This window comes from Euleptes europaea, chromosome 7 (genome assembly GCF_029931775.1).
Source record: "Euleptes europaea isolate rEulEur1 chromosome 7, rEulEur1.hap1, whole genome shotgun sequence".
Classification (NCBI taxonomy): domain Eukaryota; kingdom Metazoa; phylum Chordata; class Lepidosauria; order Squamata; family Sphaerodactylidae; genus Euleptes; species Euleptes europaea.
In genome coordinates, this window is record NC_079318.1 from 84,033,383 (window position 1) to 84,043,395 (window position 10,013).

The 10,013-nt window shown below is 46.9% G+C and overlaps 1 protein-coding gene across 1 annotated transcript; it reads right to left on the minus strand.

The window, feature by feature from the left end:
- Nucleotides 1-505: 505 nt before the first annotated feature.
- Nucleotides 506-5,434, minus strand: EIF1AD (eukaryotic translation initiation factor 1A domain containing). Its single transcript, XM_056853819.1, has 6 exons — nucleotides 5,346-5,434; nucleotides 4,326-4,499; nucleotides 2,363-2,471; nucleotides 2,142-2,250; nucleotides 1,189-1,242; nucleotides 506-650 (listed from the first exon to the last, which is right to left on the minus strand). Exons 2-6 carry the CDS (start codon nucleotides 4,410-4,412, stop codon nucleotides 506-508), a joined length of 504 nt encoding a protein of 167 aa, XP_056709797.1. The 5' UTR covers nucleotides 4,413-4,499; nucleotides 5,346-5,434.
- Nucleotides 5,435-10,013: the final 4,579 nt, after the last annotated feature.

Consider the following 10,013-nt stretch of genomic DNA (forward strand, 5'->3'; position numbering starts at 1 on the left):
TGAAAAATGCCTAGCTGCTTTGAAGGCCTTTTTCTCTCTCCCCCTTCCCCCCAGCCTCAAATGTAAAATATTGGATGGGTTAACTCCCCTCTACTAAAGTCTTACATAATCTTCTTGAAACCTCCTGCTTGAAGGGATGGCCATTTGAGCTGCCATTTGAGAGCGATTAATGCTGCTTTAAGGCTATGATCATTTCAATCATCAAGTCTCAGTTCCACACAGCAAGCTGTTCCACTTCCTGGGCGAGGCCCCATTTTATTAAATAAGGCAAAAAAGGAGATGAGGGAACTGAACTGAGACTATAGCAGAAGCATCCAGTCTAGACGAGATCAAAGTGCGCTTGAAGGAGGGAGCTTTTGCTACTGAAAAGGCCGCCCGGCACTGTGAAACACACAGTCTGTCCACAACAGCTTCTCAAAAGTTCCAGCGCCCGAAAGACTGCCGGGCCGCAGGAAGAGGCGGGGACATCCAAAAGCCTGGCCTCTGCTGCCAGGGTCGAACCCTGTTACTGCTCGTCCTCCTCGGAGCCGCTGCTGTCCTCGCTCTCCGTGTAGCCGTAATTTGCACGGTTCGTGTTCACAAACAAGTCGCTGTCGCTGTCCTCCGAGTTGTCTTCCCCTGCAGAACGCGGGGGGCTTTGCGCTCCGTCCCTGTTGGTGACATTTTGCGTCAGGGGCAGCTTCTGCTAAGATGGCAGTGGCTTTTTTTTAAAGAGCACATGAACCCATGACGATGCCTTATACTGAATCAGACCGGCAGCAGCTCTCCAGGGTCTCAGGCAAAGGTCTTTCACATCACCCTAACCTGCCTAGTCCCTTTAATTGGAGGTGCCAGGGATTGAACCTGGGACCTTCTACATGCCAAGCAGATGCTCTACCACTGAGCTACAGCCCCTCCCAACTTGTTTGGAAGGTTTCCAATGGAAAACTACCGCTTTAACTGGGATGGCTGGCTACCTAGCCCCCTGCTTCTGTTGCCCGAAGGCCTCCAACTCCTGGGCCCGTCGACTTCACATCAGAAAGTGCTCAGATCTGCTCCACTTCTGACCCAAGCTCTGTTCTTCTTGTATCCTTAATAAGTTGCCTTTGCTCCTTTTTGGAAGCCGTGACACCAACCCCAACCCTATGGTCATTACAGAGGACTTGAGACATCTCCTTACCCCCAGCCCAACCTTGGCCCAAAATTCACCTGTCTTTAGCGCCGCTCTGAGTTCCTGAAGCATCAGCTAAGAAGGCAGTTGGCCTGCAGAAATTTTTAAAAAACGGAGGTAGTGGAAAATACTGCAACATTCGAGTCCAGCAGAACCTTAAAGACAAACTAGATTGCCGGGGTATAAGCTTTTGATAGTCAAAGCTTCATTTCGTCAGATACCAGTAGAAATGGAGACACCCCCCCTCCTTATCCCCCAGTCAGAAGCTGGGAGGGGTGTTGCAAAGAGAGGATGCAAAGGTACAATTGAAATTAAATCAAAACAGTTTCCATCTAGACATTAGGAAGAACTTTCTAACAGAGCAGTTCCTCAGTGTAACAGGCTTCCTCGGGAGGTGATGAGCTCCTTCCCTGGAGGTTTTTAAGCAGAGGCTGGATGGCCATCTGTCAGCAATGCTGATTCTATGACCTTCGGCAGTTCATGAGAGGGAGGGCCATCTGGGCGTGGAGTAGGGGTCACGGGGGGGGGGGAGGTGTGAATTTCCTGCATTGTGCAGGGGGTTGGACTAGATGACCCTGGTGGTCCCTTCCAACTCTGTGATTCTATGAATGCAAAACGAAAAAATGAATGCAGTTGATTCAGAGCAGAGGCAAAATGCTCGGGGCAATACTATCAGGGTCTGCAAGATCGGCCAAGGCTACAACCAGACAAGTCAGAACCAGGAAGAGGAAACCTCTGCAACAGAGACGGGCTGCTCACGCTTTAAAGAATATGACCCACAGTCGTTATTGAGGAAGGCCAGAGTCAGCCAACAAAGACAGATGCCGACAGAAGCTCTTTTCCTGCTCTGCTGCAGCAACAGCCGAGGGAGGGAGAGGCTCCAAATTTTATTAGATGCACATGTGGGGGGGTGTTCTTGTCTGATTTAAATTCCCCTTCCTTCAAACTACAGGTCAGCCCAAGAGGGGAAAACAGATGGGCCCCCACTTACCAATATCCTTCTTTCTTCAGATATTGAATGTGGTCCTTGTACAGCACAAAGCTGATTTCCGCTTTTACTTTCTCCCCTTCTTCTATGGGATCCACCAGAAGGAAGTCACCTGAGAAAGCGGGGAGAGATGCTGCTGGAACAGACTATTTTGGGCATGGGGGGCAAGGTATGAGAACTTTTTGTTTCCTTCCCCCCCCCTTGCAGCAGAGCCCCACACCAACCTCTCTTGATCCAAATATTCTTGCGGAATTTGGTGGGCATGCTCACAAGGAACCTCGCCCCTTCTGGTGTCTCCACCTCATGAAGGTTATTGCCTGGAGTGCCCAGCACCTGGAAGAAACCAAGGAGAAACCATCCAGAAGAGCCGAGCCAGAACTGGAGCTAAAAGACGGAGCTGCCGAATCAGAGAAGCCCTGGTTTGAACCCTCTGCCATGAACTCCCTAAAGGTGACCATAGGCAAGCTGTGTTCTGTCTCTCACTCTCTATTCCCCCACCTGGAATGAAAGATAGTGAGCCTACCTTAAAGGGCTGTTGTACAAGGTAATGTACAAGGAGTTCTGCAAATACTAAAAAGAGCTATTTTTTTTGCCGTCAAGTTGCAGCTGACTTATGGCGACCCAGTAGGGTTTTCAAGGCAAGAGACATTCAGAGGTGATTTGCCATTGCCTGCCTCAGCATCACAACCCTAGTATTCTTTGGAGTTTGCCCATCCAAATACTAGCCAGAGTCAACCCTGCTTACCTTCTGAAATCTGATGAGATCAGGCTAGCATGGGGCTCTCCAGGTTGGCAAAAAAGAGCTATATGGTATAATAATTATATAGTTCTGGGTGCAATGAAGGGTGAGCAAAAGGGTACTTGCTGATAGGGCTGTTTTACTAGTCCCTGAAATCTCCATAAACGTTTCTCTGAAGAACATGGAAAATGAATGGACAAAAAATGATGTGGGGTGGGGGAGGGAGTTGCAGTGTACTTGCTACACCACACTGGCTTTCATAGGGTGGCTGCTGTTGAACAGCAAGCAGCCAGGCCTAGTTGAGTCATAGAATCATAGAGTTGGAAGGGACCACCAGGGCCATCAAGTCCAACCCCCAGCACAATGCAGGAAATTCACAACTACCTCCCCCCTCCACACCCCTAGTGATCAGAAGATGGCCAAGATGCCCTCCCTCTCATCATCTGACTAAAGTCACAGAATCAGCATTGCTGACAGATGGCCATCTAACCTCTTCTTAAAAACCTCAAGGGAAGGCGAGCTTACCACCTCCCGAGGAAGTCATGCAAGTTGCCAACCTCCAGGAGAGACCTGGAGATCTCCCAGAATCACAACTGAACTCCAGAAAACACAGATCTGCCCCCACCCCCGGAGAAACTGGTGGCTTTGGAGGGTGGACTCTATGGCATTTTATTCAGCTGAGACCTCTCCCCTCCCCAAACCTCTTCAGATTCCACCATAAAATCTCCAGGAATTTCCCAAGTTGGAGGTGGCAACGCTAGCCAAGCCTTGTCCCAATGAGCCCTCCCTCAAAGGCCAAAATAGGCCTGGAAAGGGCCCTGCCCCCTTCCCTGCCTTTTACTGAGAGAACCAAGCCTGAAATACTGTGGTTGCCTTGCAACAGCCATTGAGGGAATCCATTGCTTAAATCTACAGGTGCTCTTTTTATCATATTCGAGGGGGATTTGATTTCACATTTTTCTACAAATCTGCGGCATTGTTCAGGTTTGTAGAGAGATCTGTCTTGCCCGTTCACAGCTGCAGTCACCAGACATAAGTATCCTTAGATTTGGTTGGCTTTGCTATTAGTATATACATGATTAGTATAGTCACCCTTGGTATCTAAAGAAGTGAGCTATGACCCACAAAAACTTGCACCCTGGAATATTTCGTTGTTCTCTACTGGTGCTACTGGGCTACCCACCTGAAACCCCTTGCCTTGGAAGGTTCCCAAGCACTTTGCAAACACCAGAAGTGTCATAGTCACTGGCTCAAATCTGTTTTTGTAGCCTTCCATCTGCAGCCAAGACAGCAGTACCCCAAAAGACCACTAAATGGGTCAATGGCCACACTAGATGTGGAGCTGGGTACCCGGAACACAACAGCTACCCACATCTGAAGCCAGCTCAGTACGGAAAGCACTGAAAGCCACAGCCTGGACTGCACAGGGTAAGGCACTCCATTCTCACCCGTACAATCTGCTGCCGCTCCGAAGGAATCACGTACTCCCCTAGGACTTCTTTCACCACATGCTTACGCTTCGTGGCTTGGGACATGCTGCTTCGTTAGCCCTGGGGAATGGAGTCCCTGCTGGTTGGATGAGGTGAGAAATAGCTTGCCGGACGTGCTTGCGCTTTGGGAGGCTGCAAGTAGCAAGTCAGAAGAATTAAGAGAGCAGCAACAGAGATGCTTTAAAAGTCCAAGTGGCAACTGGAGGGGAAGGAATGCTGCCTAGGAGTTAGGTTCCCCCCACCTCAGAAAAACAATCCTATTACCATATAATTTTGTTCATGAGGCCAGCATCTCTTTGATTACTGGTCTCTAGATGCTGATCTCTGGAGTTCGCCTTCTCCCCCACACTATTCAATCTTTGTGTAAAGCCATTAGGGAAAATCATTTGCAGTTTGGGGGCTGGCTGTTAACAATACACTAACACCACCCAACTATCTCCTTATCCAAATCTCCTGGTGCTACCGTCAGGGTCCTCAATTGTTACCTGTGGTTAAATGGATTAAGAGTGAACAAATTATAACTAAATCCTGACAACACAGAGGCAGTACTGGTTGAGAAGGCAGAGATCTTGAAGGATGTCCTTTCCACCTTCAGTGGGGTTCAGCTGATCTTCACTGACCTGGTTAAGAGCTTGGTTAATACATATAATTTGTTATAGCTTTCTGCAATCCAAATCCTATTGAATTGCTTACTGGATGTCCTATCCTGTTGATTGCATTGACTTACTATACGTAATCGGCCTTGAGACTCAGTGAGGAAGGTGGACTATAAATATACATAAAATAACAAGGGTATGCTGAGAGAGAACTGGCTCTTTCCTTGAAGTGAAAAGAGTTCAAGATCTCCACACCAGGTACAGGGAAGAGCTTTCTGCCCACTTGATCTTACAAAGTGGAGAAGGAGCAGGCGATTCTGATTTGTCCTCCTGTAAGAAATGGGCAGATGTTCCACCACCCCGGGGTCTCAGGCAGGCAGACCTGTTTCCAGGGACAGCCAAGCTCATCCAAGTGCTGTGGATCCAGTGTTGATTTCACTCTCTGGGACATTCACAAGTTGGAAAGAGCTGAAAGATCGGGAGGTGGGGTGAGAGAGGAAGCATGTGATTTAGAAATATCTTATCACCACCTTCACATCACTGTCTCTTTTGGAAAAGAAAAATCTGCAAGTGTTTTGCTTTTCCTAGTAACACAGCTGCAACCTCCTGACGATTTTAGTTCGTTTCCTTATAACTCTAGAACACTTTGCTGGATCAGGCCAAGGACTCACTTAGTCTTAGCCCAACACTCCACTTCGGGAAGCTCCCAAGCAAGCAACCGAGTACCTTATGTTGCTTGCCTGCAGGAGCAGATAGTCAAAGTTAAAGACTGCCTATGAACATGGAGGTTCTGTAGGCCTGAGTTTAAGGGTTAATGAAAATAATGAGAACAGCTTTCTGAAGTAGATGAAAGGAGCTGTAGATTCATGCCCTATCCTCTATCTATGCTAATAGTTATCATCCCATTTTGTGGCTATGAATTCCACACGCACAGCATGTTTAGGGTTGCCAACCTCCAGGTACTAGTTGAAGAGAAATGCAGCACCAGCTCATTCAAAATTAAGCAATTCAAAGAAACTAAACCCACCACTAAGAACTGTGGAGGTAAGTAAGTATGCAACTCAAAAACAATTCAAACAAAAATATATTAAAGCAATCCTTGCTAACATACATTGTTTAAGTAAAAAATATGTATGGTTACTTCACCCATATACATGGCATGTAAGCCTCAGAATCAATTTAGTCGAAGCAATTCAGTCCAAATCCTAATCATCTTTCATCATCAATCTTCCAAGGTACAAAATCCAACTTCCAATGTCCAAAATTCAAATTCAGTCTAGGTATTCCAATGTGATATAAGGAAATAATGATCCAAGAGTTCAAAACGCCACCTCCGGATTGGCGTGCGTTTCACCAGAGGGTAGCTTATCATCCCATTTTGTGGCTATGAATTCCACACGCACAGCATGTTTAGGGTTGCCAACCTCCAGGTACTAGCTGGAGATCTCCTGCTATTACAACTGATCTTCAGCCAATAGAGATCAGTTCCCCTGGAGAAAATGGCCACTTTGGCAATTGGACTCTATGGCATTGAAGTCCCTCCCCTCCCCAAACCCAGCCCTCCTCAGGCTCCGCCCCAAAAGCCTCCCTCCCGCTGGTGGCAAAGAGGGACCTGGCAACCCTAAGCATGTGACTAAAAAACCCTTTATTTTATCTGTCCTGAATCTACATAGCATACACGTGTTGCTTTAAGCCTTAGGATTCAAAGAGCTTCAAAGATACAATCTACTCCCTGTAAGGATGGGCCACTAAGAACATAACGTAAGGTAGGCCCTGCTGGATCAGACCAAGGCCCATCAAGTCCAGCAGTCTGTTCCCACAGTGGCCAACCAGGTGCCTCTAGGAAGCCACAAACAAGGCGACTGCAGCAGCACCATCCTGCCGGTGTTCCACCGCACCCAATATAATAGGCATGCTCCTCTGATCCTGGAGAGAATAGGGATGCATCATGACTAGTATTCATTTTGACTAGTAGCCATGGATATCCCTCTCCTCCATGAAAATGTCCACTCCCCTCTTAAAGCCCTCCAAGCTGGCAGCCATCACCACATCCTGGGGCAGGGAGTTCCACTGTTAATATCCTCACTCCACGTTGGGCCTGGAGTTCTCCCGGAATTGCAACTGATCTCCAGACTACAGAGATCAGCTCCCCTGGAGAAAGCAGCAGCTTCAGAGGGTGGACTCTGGCATCGCATCCCTGCCGAGCTCCTTCCCTCCCCAAACTCTCCCAGGTTCGGGCCCCCTCCCCCCCCCCAATCTCCAGGAAGTTCCCAACCCGGAATCGGCAACCCTAATTAACTCCCATATTGCAGATCTTCGCAAAAGGAGCCCAGGATTTGTGACACGGTCTGTGTATTTTGAAGCCCCTTCCTCCTGCGCTCCGCTGTCCATCCCAGCCCCTTCCTCCCCCGCCAGTACCTGCTCGGGAGTTCGCACAGCCGCCTTCCCCGTGAAGCATGAGAAGCAGGCACTTCCTGCTTCCGGCACCACGGACTTAACTTCTGGGTGCACCACTCTAACAGTTCCCCAAGCCTAAGTGCCCATCATAGAAGCGTTCCGCCTTTGTTGCGGTCCAATTCTTATATATATATATATATATATATATATATATATTTATTACTTTCCCCATAATAATGCAATCCATCTTATTCGGTATTTCAAAAAGCTTATCGGTAAATAACAATATATTTACTTACTGCTTAATGTATACCTTCTTTAGCCAACACATATAGTAATTTTGACTTCCCCCCAGCTTCCTCTAACATATACTTAATCAATTCACTCCTTTAATTATATACTAATCTAGAAGGAATAGACAATTATTCACTCCTTTATATTAATAATTGTCTATTCCTTCTAGATTAGTATATAATTATTTATAATATTCTATTCATTTACTAATGTCTATTATATACCCTATATCATATATAACCTAATCATTAATATTAAAGTTAACAGTAGTTAGAGATACTATTAGGTTACATAATAACTCCAAAAAAAGAAAAAAAGGATAGATCTATATGTTGTTGCGGTCCAATTCTTGATGCAAGGTACAACGGCTTAATCATCGTTTGAAGTGTCGCAGTTGTTACGGATTGTTTACGAACTTTTCTGATAGTTTACTGTTTTTCAAAAGTGAATTGTTCAACAGTGAAGTGTTAATCTTTGCTGAAGTTTCATCTTTGCTCAGCAATAGTATAACCTACTTTTTTTCCGGCTGAAGGGTACGTGTGTGGAGCTTCTGGGGGCTCAAATCTGTATGAGACACGCGGCAGGAGGGGTGGGAGAGCAGCGTGATTTCGAAAAAAACACAGCTGCATTTTGGGATTCTTTTTTTAGGACAGTACCCCTTTTACTGGCCATCGAGCTTATAGGGCGCTTAAAAGAAAAATAAGCAGACACCTCAACTGGTTTCCAAAATACTGATTACTTCAGAGCACATTTGAAGCTGCTTTCTACGGAGACAAACCATTGGTCTATCAAAGTCACTGACTAGTAGGGGCTCTCCAGGGCCCCAGGCAGAGATCTTTCCCATCATCTAAGGAACCTTTTAAGTGGGGGTGCTGAGAATTGATCCTGCAATTGGGGTTGCCAACCTCCGGGTGGCACCTGGGGAATCTCCTGGAATTACAGCTGAGTTGTAGCTGACAGAGATCAATTCCCCTGAAGAAAATAGCTGCTTTGCAGGGTGGACTCGATGGCATTATACCTTGCTGAGGTCCCTCCCTTTACCAAATCCCACCTGCCCCAGAACCCACCCCAAAATCTCCAGGAATTTCCCAATCCACAGCTGGCAACCCTACACTGGAATACCTTCTGCATGCAGCTTCTCTACCACTGAGGCACTTCTCTACCCCATGCCAGAGTGAGGAAAAGAAATGACAATGTGTATGCTGAATTAGAAGATGCTAGCCATGACCACCCTGTGACTGCTACTTGGTCCACTGAAGGAAGAACATGATCAGTCAGCAAGGGATCAAACAGCCCTATCCTGTCCTGCTGTTTCTCAGGTCTGTTTTCTAGTGAGCCAAAGGGAACTTCTCCTTTATTGGAGCCCTGCTCGTGAAGAGCGGTTAGTGACCTGTAGTAGATCCCTTGTGACAATCCCATAGGGTTCTCAAGGCATGAGACGTTCAGAGGTTGTTTGCTATTGCTTGCCTCCACGTGGGCTGAGAGAGATTGGAGAGAACGGTGACTGGCCCAAGGTCACCCAGCAGGCTTCATGTGGAGGAGTGGGGAATTGAACCCAGTTTGCCAGATTAAGAGTCCGCCGCTCTTAACCACTACACCACGCAGATGGCCCCCCTCATACTCACAAGGTCTCAAGTTACATTACCCCAGACACATGAAAACACACAGCACAAGTTCATGACATCGGCCTTTATTAATGTGGAACGATAGAATACCAAGCGCCATGGCTCTAAACAGTCTAGATCCACAGCGTAAGGCAGCGAGTCTTTCAAAATAGTCCTCTTCTAGTCCAGGATCCCAGCCAAGACAGCACTAGGATCAGTTAATGGTTTTTAAGAAGTAACAGGCTTCAACCTTTGAAGGGGTGTCAGATGAAACAGAAGGATCTTTCTCTCTCTAAACCCAAGCAAAGATCGAGGCGGGAAAAACTTTATATCCACCCTTTGTAACACGTAGCTTCCATAACACTATTTTTTAGAATCAGAAAAGTTAGTGCAGTCACCTAAAAGAACTCCACGGTCTAAAGAAGCCGTAAAAAGATCAAGAGTCCAGCAGCACCTTAAAGATTAACAAAATTTCTGGGAGGGTATGAGCTTTTGCGAGATATCTGCAGATAGCTGAAAGAAGTGAGCTGTGGCTCACGAAAGCTCATACCCTGCCAGAAATGTTGTTAGTCTTTAAGGTGCTATTGGACTCTTGGATCTTTTCTACTGCTACAGACAAACATGAGTACCCATTGTGATCAACGTTGGCCCCCTGCCAACGGCATGTTAATACTGGGCTTGCAGAGCACATGTGCAAACCAGCATGGTCAAGGAAGAGAATGGCATTACTTTCCAGTGCACTAGAAGCAGCAGCA